The sequence below is a fragment of the Glycine max genome, chromosome 1 (genome assembly GCF_000004515.6).
Source record: "Glycine max cultivar Williams 82 chromosome 1, Glycine_max_v4.0, whole genome shotgun sequence".
NCBI lineage: Eukaryota > Viridiplantae > Streptophyta > Magnoliopsida > Fabales > Fabaceae > Glycine > Glycine max.
Window position 1 is genome coordinate 12,882,947 of NC_016088.4, and position 11,622 is coordinate 12,894,568.

The 11,622-nt window shown below is 32.7% G+C and overlaps 1 protein-coding gene and 2 long non-coding RNA genes across 3 annotated transcripts; 2 read left to right on the top strand and 1 right to left on the bottom strand.

Annotated features, from left to right (window-relative positions):
- The first annotated feature begins 1,945 nt into the window (after positions 1-1,945).
- Positions 1,946-2,481, top strand: LOC100785366 (uncharacterized). The gene is made up of 2 exons (XR_005890294.1): positions 1,946-2,273; positions 2,403-2,481. It is a non-coding gene; the product is annotated as an uncharacterized lncRNA (long non-coding RNA).
- A 964-nt stretch (positions 2,482-3,445) lies between these two features.
- On the top strand, positions 3,446-4,893 carry LOC121172625 (S-adenosylmethionine decarboxylase proenzyme). Its single transcript, XM_041013318.1, has one exon. It carries the CDS (start codon positions 3,638-3,640, stop codon positions 4,703-4,705), a length of 1,068 nt encoding a protein of 355 aa, XP_040869252.1. The 5' UTR covers positions 3,446-3,637; the 3' UTR covers positions 4,706-4,893.
- A 2,631-nt stretch (positions 4,894-7,524) lies between these two features.
- LOC121174303 (uncharacterized) lies at positions 7,525-11,223 on the bottom strand. Its single transcript, XR_005890302.1, has 3 exons — positions 10,971-11,223; positions 7,671-8,506; positions 7,525-7,581 (listed from the first exon to the last, which is right to left on the bottom strand). It is a non-coding gene; the product is annotated as an uncharacterized lncRNA (long non-coding RNA).
- Positions 11,224-11,622: the final 399 nt, after the last annotated feature.

The window sequence follows — 11,622 nt, forward strand, 5'->3', positions numbered from 1 at the left end:
AAAATTTGGCATTTTCTTTTTAAAATGACTAATTGGGTTAGGTACTATTTTTCCATTATTAAAGAGATATAAATAGAGATACATGTATTTTTTTTAATACTGAAACAAAAAGTTGTCCACTGGTTTGCTAAATAACAAAATTAGAGATTTTTTTTCCAATAATCATTTGCTTGATTTGTGGTATTCCCTGGTATTTATTTTCAAATTAAAAGTGGAATAAAAATATTTACTCTAACCAATACCATAATTTTAACAAATAAAATGAAATTTAGATTTTTTGTGTGCATAGTGTAACTTTTGATCTAACAACTAGGCATGACAACAACAGGCCCGAACCTGTGGGACCCGCCTCGGATCCGCTCCGATTTTGACGGCGAAAATTTGAGTTGATCGAGGTCGGGTTTTTCCCGATAGCCAAATTCGAGTTCGGGGTCGGGGATGAGATTCTCAATATCCGTCTCGAACCCGTCTCCAAATTCGCCCCGCTAATAATTAATATATATAACACATTTAAATATGAAACTATTAGATTGAATTTTATATTAGTGTTGGATTGAATTTTATGTTTTATTTAAAATTATATTTTTATTTTATGAAAAATTATATTTTTTAATAAAATTTTATAAAAATGTCAAAGACGGGGCGGGGAAAATCCAACCCCCGTCGAGGACAAGAATGATGTGTAAATATACACCGTGTCGATTTCGAGGGGCGGGAGTGGGGTGGGGTAAACAAAACTCAGTCCCAACCTGTCCCGTTGCCATGCCTACTAACAATATACATATACTCTCTTAAAATAAAACATACATATGATTATAGTATGTTGTTATTATTAATATCTTGAATTACTATTATTCTAATTATAATTTAATAAAAAATATATTATAATATTATTATAAGAACAAGAGTAACATAAAAGTAATACAACTAACATCTTTTCATTCATTTGTCAATGACAAAATTTTATTAATTTTTTTATGAAATATGCAAACAATGAAATAAATAAATTCATTCAAATTTCTTTCAAGATATTTGTTTGACAGAACATTTTACGATATGTGAACATAATTGTACACCCAACCCTAACACACAAAGAATGGGTTTAGGGAGGGACAAGTACGAATTTTGGCCTCCCCAGCCTAAGATCCTTTGTATACATGAGACGAAAAAAAAAATTGATAGAAAAAAATTGATAAAAAAAAAGTAGAATAAATGAATTGATGTTTGTTTGATTTTCTTCTAATAATAATTTTCATCTCTTGTTTTACATATACATTTAATAATAAATATTTTTGTGGAACTTTTTATTTATAAAAAAATATTTATTTAAAATTAGATAATTAAATAATTGTGTAATTTTTTTTACTCCTTTAATATATTCCTGCATATAGTTTTTGGATTAGCTAATTTGCTTTCTTAATCTTAAAAGTATATATATATATATATATATATATATATATATATATATATATATATATATATATATAATTTAGACCTGATTTATAATTCTACAAATTCAAATACACGTTTTCTTCCTATAGTTTACAATCACAATTTATTAAAAAGAAAAAAAAAATCAAGGGAGACTTATTATTTTCACCAGATTTCTTTTTAACTAAAGGAATTCTTATTTTCAGTAGACCTTCTTTTGCGGCGGCTAAATAAAATAATACTACAACAGTTCAGTCCAAAAAAACTCACTTTATTTTTCTCCATTTTGTTATAGTTGAAATAAAAGAGAAAAATAATACGAATTTTTTTTAATTATTTTTTACAAAATTCACATCTTTTATACTCTAGTATAATTTTATTTTATTTTCATCCTTTTTATTTTTATCATCAAAATCAAAACACACGCTCCTTGTACGCTTTACAAGCGCAAGAAATCCCCGAGCATTTTTTTGTTTAAGACTAGAACCCTGGCCCCACCCGAAAGGATATTATAGTAAAAGCCGCCGCCAGCTACACCAATTACTATAATAATGATGAAACGTCCCGGAAACTAGGCAAGGGTAAGACCGTTATTTCCTATCCCATCCCACCTCGTTAGTCACGGACGCCCTAACATACCCTCCCCACACACACCGCCACCCTATAAATTCGCACCTTCACCGCATCATTCAAACCACACGCAACTATTTCTGACTACGTTTTGCTCTACGCCTCTCCCTCTCTCTCAAAAATCGTTCTCTTCGATTTTAGGGTTTTGTTTTGCTGCTGCCTCCGTTCCCCCCTTCTCATAAACAACGCGTTTTCTCTTCTGCTTCGTATCTGTAAGCGTTTTTCTTCTCTTCTTTTTTTCTTGTTTCACCTTCGTATCGTTGATGCAGCGTCCGATTTATTGTTTTTCTGTATAGTTTTTGATTTACGGTTTCTGATTATTATTTCTTAAAAAATTACAGATTCTTTGCTTTTGGTTTTGGTTGATTCAAGGCCTTCACAGCATTCGTTGCGGCATTTTAATCGATTTATCCAAGCAGGTACGTGTTCTTCTTTTTAATCGATCATTATATTTTTATTTTGTAATGATTGTCTGGTTTCTAGATCCGATGAACTTTTCTTTCTTTTCATCTTTCCTGTCTGGTTCGATTGTTTTATTTGATTTGCGTGCTTTGTTCATGTTTTAATATTGTTCGCATGATTTGGTTATTGTTTTCTGTGACTTTTTCGTGGATTTTTCATGATTATTGTTTGCTTTTCGTCAAATGAGATTGCGATGCCGGTTGGTGGATGCGCAATAAACTTTTTATTGGTCGTGTACTTAATTCACTGGCTTGTCGATGTCCTATTTATATGACTGGGACCTTTTATTGATTTATTGGTGATTATTGTGTCTCCATCTTTTTCTTTTGATTATTCAATCTCTGCTTTTTGTAATGTTTCTGTTGCATTAAAATATTTCAATATCGTTCATCAATTTGGTTTTCGAATTTTTAAGGCTGCGTCCCCTTTCGTTTTTTATATTACAAAAGGATTTTAAAATAATGCTTTAATAATTCGTAACAATAACAAATAAATTTGTTCATTGTTCAATCTCGGTTAAATTTAAGTGTGTGTGTGTGTGTGTGTGTATATATATATATATATATATATATACCCATTTGGTTGCAATAGTTATCTGGTTCTTCTGTTTCTGGATTCATTTGGGTGTTTGGACACAATTGCTTAATTATACTTTCTGTTGATTGTGTTGACGCAGGACTGAATGAACTAATGGAGTCTAAAGGTGGGAAAAAGAAGTCTAGTAGTAGTAGTAGTAAATCATTGTTCTACGAAGCTCCCCTCGGATACAGCATTGAAGACGTTAGACCAAACGGTGGAATCAAGAAATTCAGATCTGCTGCTTACTCCAACGTATATTTTCTTTCTGATGCAGTGAATTCTTGTATTTGCTTTGTTTGATTCAATACCCAGTCTAACACTGTTTATCATGTTTTGTATGCAGTGCGCTCGCAAACCTTCCTGATATCCATCCAGATTGATAGTTCATTGCATGCAACCATAGTTTTATTAGGTTTTTTCTTCTTTGTTTTCAATTAGGTTTTTGCTGCTCTCCTTCAAACTCCGTCTTTCCGAATCCTCTCTTTGTGATTGTGTTCTGTTCTGCTTCCTACCGCGATAGTTTCTCTTCTGAAGCATGGCCATGGCGGTTTCTGCAATTGGTTTTGAAGGTTTCGAGAAGAGGCTGGAAATATCCTTTTTCCAGCCGGGACTTTTTGCTGACCCTGAGGGAATGGGTTTAAGAGCTCTTGCAAAGTCCCAGTTGGATGAGATACTTACACCGGCTGCTTGCACCATTGTTTCATCTCTCAGAAATGATCATGTCGACTCCTATGTTCTGTCTGAGTCCAGTCTCTTTGTTTATGCCTACAAGATCATCATCAAAACCTGTGGTACTACAAAGCTACTGCTTGCAATCCCACCCATATTGAAATTTGCTGAAATGCTTTCCCTCAATGTTAGATCTGTGAATTACACCAGGGGAAGTTTCATCTTTCCCGGTGCTCAGCCCTATCCCCATCGCAACTTTTCTGAGGAAGTTGCTATTCTTGATGGCTACTTTGGCAAGCTTAGTGCAGGAAGCAATGCTTATATTTTGGGTGGCCAAGACAAATCACAGAACTGGCATGTCTACTCTGCTTCTGCAGATTCTGTAACTCCATGCGACAATGTTTACACTCTAGAGATGTGCATGACTGGCCTGGATAGAGAGAAAGCACAGGTTTTCTACAAAGAACAATCTGCTTCAGCTGCCATTATGACTGTTAATTCTGGCATTAGAAAAATTCTTCCAGATTCTGAGATTTGTGACTTTGACTTTGAGCCATGTGGTTATTCAATGAACTCTGTTGAAGGTGCTGCTGTTTCTACCATTCATGTTACCCCAGAAGATGGTTTCAGTTATGCAAGCTTTGAGACTGTTGGGTATGACTTCAAAGTGGTGAATCTGAACGAAATGGTTAAGAGGGTATTGGCATGTTTTCTCCCAACTGAGTTCTCTGTTGCAGTTCATGTGGATGGTGCAAGCAAGTTGTTTGATCAGACGTGTTTTCTGGATGTTAAGGGATACTGTCGCGAAGAGAGGAGCCACGAAGGGCTTGGAATGGGTGGTTCTCTTGTCTACCAAAAATTTGCCAAGACTTGTGACTGTGGTTCACCTAGATCAACTCTGAAGTGCTGGAAAGAGGAAGATGAAGAAGAGTAGTTTTCTTAAGTGTCTTTATTATGTCCTTGCGAAAATAAGTCCGGTTTTCCAGACAGTGATTGTTTTTCTTTGGTGTTTTTTCCCTTTTATGTTAGACCATTGTTAGGGCGTTTGGACCTTTTATTGTTCTACTATTACCATTTGAACATCGAATGGATTTTAATAAATCACTTTGTATGCGTGCAAAATTTGTGTGATGTTGTCTATGTTAAAACTAATCTTGCGCTGTGTTTGCTATTTCAAGCGTGTTTTATTCTTCAGACCAATGGACGTGTTTTTCACTTTTTGTAAAGCAAAAAACTAGTTTCTGTGTTTCTTTGGTGTTTTGGTACATCAGTAATGATCGCGAACACACACGCTTCGTCGTTCTTGTACTTTTTGAAATGATGGCGTGTGTTACACTGCACAATATTGGCTTGAGACGGCAGGATTTCGGGAATCCTGAAAGTTATATTGAAGTATTCATGTTTTTGTCTTTAGTTGCGAATAATTTGATATTTCGTAATATTTTGGTTGGATTAATTCATAATTTGTTTAAGGATACGACGACATTTGGACGGGGATGATTTCTCTTTATTACTGTAGCTAAGTTGTAAATTGAATGAGTTTCTGGTGTGGGTTAGTTAGAAATTATCGGCAAGCTTGTGAAAATAATTAATCGCAATTTCTGTGCAACGAGTCATGCTTATTCTTCTCATTTTGGAAATTCGGATAAAAAATCGGTTAGGTTCGAATTGAAGGCATATGACACGAGTAATAAACGTGGAAAGATGAAAGCTGAATGAAGTGGCTTTGCTGCAAACTGTGAAATTTGAGGCGTGTGTTCTTTGAATTCAGATTTAAATTTGCTACATTTGGAAGAATTTTTCTCAACTTCTCTTTCATTTATCATAAAATATTTCAAGGCTATTTTACGACTTATTTCAAACCATATGAGATATACTACTGTTGCATTTGTTTCTGCAGTGCGGTTGGTGCTAATGTTTGAGACTTCTTAGAGACTTATTAATCAATGACATAGAAATATGATAGAAATCCTATTTTTAAATGTTCAGTTTGATTACATGAAAGCAAAGATTGTTCGTTTGAGTATTGCCTTGACCGATTGATTATTGTATCTTAGAATGAACTTCTTTTATGTAACATATAAGATTTGGGAACTGTTTGACTCGCGTAAAGAGGAACAAAGCATGATAGAGGACTATTGTGATGGTTGCATGACTTGGTCAGTCATATATGACTTGTGTTACGTTCATGTTGAGGAGTCCTTTGCGTCATGTAAAGTTGGTGCCATGTGGTTTGAGGTGGTCATGACATGAGAAAATAATACACAACTCTTTTTTTTTTTTTTATCGGCAAATAAAATTGTATTAAAAAGTTACAAAGTGTACCATAATCAATTACAAAAGCATTAAGTTAACTGCTATGCCCCGAAGAAAGGGTACGAAAGAAATATCATAACCTAACTCATCGAACCCATCATAATTACCCCTGCTCGTGCAAATAACTGTCCGTCTAATCCAACACAAAACAAATCAATATACGAGTTTGTTTAAATTTATTTCTTAAAAAATATTTAATTTAATAAAATAAGTAATTTTCATTTTTTTAAGCATATTTATCTAAATTGTTTTTGCTTATTTTTAAATGTAAATCTCATCTACTAATTAAAAAACACTTTTTTTAAAAATTTATTTTAAAATTTATTTTTTAAAATTTAAACAAACCAATCCTATAATCATCACAAAATAAGTCAAGAGGGTAAATTGCCCCCTTTGGAGCACTTTTACAAACAATTTCCCGAAATGAGGTTGTTTTGAAAGTATTTTCTGCATGGATCTGTTTTCAACGTAAATGCATGCATGCACAAAGCAAACCACCAGTTTCATTGGCCAGTTTGTTGTACCGTACTAGACTCGTCAGTCCCATTGACGATTTCGCCATGCATGGAAGTTGCCAGTCAAACTGGCGAGTTCCAAGCACAGGAGGCGTAGGCTTCAGGCTTTTCAGTTGGCTGGTGGGCAGGAGTTGGCAGGCTAAAGGGAAGTTGCCACTGCCACTAGCGAGTTAGGCTAAATTGGAGTAGCCACTGGCAATGGCGAGTTAGCCACAAGGGAATAGCCAATGGCTTTGGCGATTTAGGGCCTTTATATACTTCCAAATTGCTTCAGCGTGTGTTGAAAACTAGATTTTAGTATTTTGAAAACTTCTGACTGTCTTAATTTGGTTCTTGAGGTTTAAATTTATCTGCCATAAGGTTCGAAATTTGCTTCTTCAAGTTTAAATTTGTTCGCCATAAGGTTCGAAATTTGCTTGTTGAGGTTTAAATTTGTCAGTCATAAGGTTCGCAATTTTCAATCAAACAATTTGTGGCATAAAATTTTAAGGTACTACTTAAAATTTAAAATTACTACCTAAGATAAACAAACGTAACATGTGTATATAGCACAACTAATATTATCAAAATCTAAACATATGTAAAATAAATAATACCATACTAATTTACAAAATCTAAACAAAATAATATTATCAAAAACTAACCCAAAGCACAACTAATACTAACTTAACATATGTATACTAACCTAACTAATATTATCAAAATAATATTTACATATCAACTAAAACTAACCTAACATATGTATATAGCACAACTAATAACTTACAACTTACAAAACTTAACCTAAATAATATTAATATGTCAACTGAAATTAATTTAACATATATATATATATATATATATATATATATATATATATATATATATATATATATATAACACAAAAGTATTTTAAGTTATCAGTAAGAAATACTTACTGAAAGCACGTACTAGGAAGAGCAACCAAACAATGTAGGGCAAAGAGGGTCAAAAACCTCACCTAAATAATATTAATATATCAATTAAAATTAACTTAACATATATATAACATAAAAAATATTTAAAATTATCAGTTAAGAAAATACTTACCAAGAACACAAAGCACACAAAGCCTGTAGTAGGAAGAGAAAAAAAGAATGCATTGCAAAGAGGGATCAAAAGAGAAGAAAGGAATGCACTGTGAATGCAAGAAGGAGTAAGGGAGCAGCTCCCTGTGGTCGTACACGTTTTATAAGGGCAATTTTTTTTTTCAAAAGGCAACTCGCCAGTGGGAATGGCGAGTTCCCCTGCAAGTCGCCAGTGGGAATGGCGCTTCCTAAGTGCAGACTGCCCCTGCAACCCTCCCCCTGCCAAGCTTGCCAACTCCAACTGAAACCTAGCCCTAGCCTCTACGCCCTCTTGTTTGGAACTTGCCAGTTTGACTGGCAACTCCCCATGCGTGGCGAAATCGCCAATGGGGCTGGCGAGTCCAGTACGACACAACAAACTCACCAATGGAACTAACGATTTGCTTTGTGCATGCATGCATTTACGTCGAAAACAGATCCATGCAGGAAATACTTTCAAAACAACCCCATTTTGGGAAATTGTTTGTAAAAATACCCCAAAGGGGGCAATTTGCCTCAAGACAACCAGTCCTCTAGACAAAGCCACAACTAGTGGCAAGGACCCACAATGTCATCCAACAACAAACCTTGCCAATCTCGAACATGTCAAAAAAGATAGATAACAAGACAAGTATTATAAAATTCAGCTTGACTCGACCCAGCTGGTTAATCCGAAAATCGGGCATGTGACCGAACCGACCTACTTGTTGGATCGACAATATAAGCAACCCGGCTGTGATGTCATTAAATTGGATTAAACTAGTGAAATCCAATGCCGGATGGACCAGTCCGAGTTTTATAACACTGAACAAGATTATCCTGAAAAAAAATGTAACAACTCCAAATAAGAACCCAACCCTTTATCCCAGTCACAGCAAATTCCAGGCACAATGATTCCAACACCCTTAGATATACTTGATACATATCAGAGGAGTGACTATGATTATGGAGACTAAAGTAGTATTGTTCGCCTAAGAGAGATGCTTGAGAGATCTCAATAATTTTGATTTTGTTTTAATGAATTTTAACCTTGTTCAACTTGTAATGTCTCTTCCTAGACATGTTTTTTTTAATCTAAACATATCTTAAAGCTTATTATATCTATTTGTGAAAAAATTACTTTGACAAAGAAATACTTCATCGTATAACATGTAAATCGAATTTTTTGTTGCTTGTTTGGATAAATTCCACAATTCGTTTACATCTATATATGGGAACACAAGCTAAACAATAATTTGCAATGGAGATCATTATCTTAAGCTAAACAGTAATATTTTGTAACACCACCACCTTATGTTGTGGCTTAAAAATGAAACAAGTTTTGATGTGAATGTGCTTTGTCCTTCATGGTTCATAACCCGTTAGTTCGTGGACCAAATCTGCAGATTTTGTGGACCGGATTGAAAAAAAAATGCATTTTTAAATGAACATCATTTTATAGGACTAGTGCAAATTAAACACTTAACGGACCGTTTGCAAATTGTGGCCTATATCCTCAACTCTAGTTAGTTCGAAAATAAAAGTCAGTTGGTAAGTTAGGAGGTCAATCGGCTAAAATTAATAAAGAAAAAAATAAAAAGAATTTGAAAATACATTCACATAAATATTTTTTATTATATAAAACATTTATAAATAAAACCAAAAAATAACAATGTATCATAAAATATTACTCTCCCCATTCCAAAATAATTTTCATCTTAGGTTGTTTTACAGAGACCTAGAAAAAAAAATAATAAATAGATAAAATAAGAAACTAACTTTACAATATTAACCTTCTATCATTGTTAATTTATTTATATTTTTTTGTCCATCATTAATATTATAAGAGATATAAGTAAAAAAAAATAATTACTGTTAAAAAAAAAAAATTATAAACTGATCGCGTAAAATTATCTTGTATGATGAGTTTGTTGACATTTTAAAAATTATCTTAAAAATAACATCACATGAGGATTTGTGATTGGATGAAAGTGTAAAACTATTTTTATAATATCATATATTATCATTAAACTCAGTTAAAATAACAATTATTTTGATTTAAACTTTATTATGTTAGATGATAATTATAATAGACGAGGGAGTATTAACGTTATGATTATTAACTAATAAATCTTAAAAGAAGAATGAATTAACATATTAATGTGTCCCATTCCAACCCATTTCATTTTTTTATATAAAGAGGAGTCAAAATGAGTTGGAGGATTGAAATTTCAACTCATCCTTACGAAATATAAAAAAGGAGTTAAACATATTGACCGAGTAAAACTAACCTATTTTACCACCTAATAACCAAACTGCATTAGGATCCTAATTTTTAATATTTTTTAACTGAACAATGGCATTGAAAATTAGCGTTAAATCACTTCCCATGTGGATTTCAGATGAAATTACCCGGTTACAGAGTTATCAGAGCCCATCCAATTGATCATAATGTTCGTTTCGTATAAATAATTAAATAATCTTTTTCATCCTTTTCAGCACTTCGAACTGGAAAGTTGGCAGAGCAAAGTCGTTGATCTCGTTGATTCAAATGCAACTATGCAAGCATTTTTTTATCATTTGTATTTATTTTAGGTTTAAATATTTTTTTATTCTTTTAATTTTAGAATTTTTTTAATCCTTGATTTTTTTTCACTTTAATCCATGTCATTTATGGAATTTTTGGGTTACATCCTTTCCGTCAGTTTCTGTTTAAAAAACATGATGCAGCTAACAAACCTACGTAACCTTGTATCATTGGTGTTTTAATGAATATGTGGCTTTTACTTATTTGTTTTTAAAATACATGATGATAGATTATTCGATCTAATTAAAAATTGTAGCAACCGAGGTTGTGGCTGAACGACAAAAGAATAAGAGGAAAATTATGAAAATTCTTTTTTGAAAAATAATGATCTTTTGAACCAAATTTAAGTTCACGAGTCTATTTTGCATAATTAACATCTTACAATGCTAGTCATATAGATGATTATCTCTAATTAATTAAACAAATCATTTTTAACTTTTAAAATATTTATCTCACCCTAAAATAATTAAAAGAAAAGCCATGACAAATGTTTGTTTACCAATATAATTTATCTACATTATCATTACAATTCCAATGCTTTAAATGCCTCTTTAATAAATCTATTTTTTTAAAATTTAAACCCAAAAGGAATCTCCTGCTACACCAAAATGACGATTTCAATTGCCAAATCAAAACAATGCTATTTATTAAATTGAAACAATGCAATGTATTCAATGCAAATCGAGTGAATTAAAAACAAGAGAAAATAAAAAAGACCTGTTTGGTTTGTCCTAGTCATAGCTCCTTCCATTTTGGGTTCATTGCCATTTGCATCTTTGAGGGAACCTTTGAGCCTGATGTGCATGGAAGAGTTTGCATGAAGAAAGAGGAAGTAATCGAGCAGAGGTTAGGATGGAGTTGATGGTGATCTGTTAAGTAAAATGGAGATAGGCATAGGAGTGAGAGGGGCGTCGTTTTGGGAGAGACATATATGAAATTAGGGTTTGGTGATAGGCCATGATAAGTTGGGATTTTGAATGAATGTTGGGTTGAGTTCAAGTAATGGGTCTCTCCAAGTAATAGGTCTCTCCTCCGGGTGTTACTAGGTGCACCCAGCATTATTGCTGGTGCACCCAGCATTATAAGAAAATGACAAAATTACCTTTGTTTGGTTTTTCTCTTCCGGATCAATTTGATCATTAAGAGGAAAAATAAAAATTTTGTTAATTATACAAGATATTTAAAGATATTTATTTCATTAATTATAATATAATTAAATATATTTATTTATTTTATTAATTATAATATATTTATAAATATTGATTTATTATAAATAATTAATGCTAATCAATCATAATCATAATTCATGCTAAGCAATCAATCATAATCATAATTCATGCTAATCAATCAATCATGCTAATCAATCATA

Bases quoted from the DNA above. Each gene is read 5' to 3' on its own strand.
- LOC121172625 (XM_041013318.1), top strand. From the start codon at position 3,638: ATGGCCATGGCGGTTTCTGCAATTGGTTTTGAAGGTTTCGAGAAGAGG.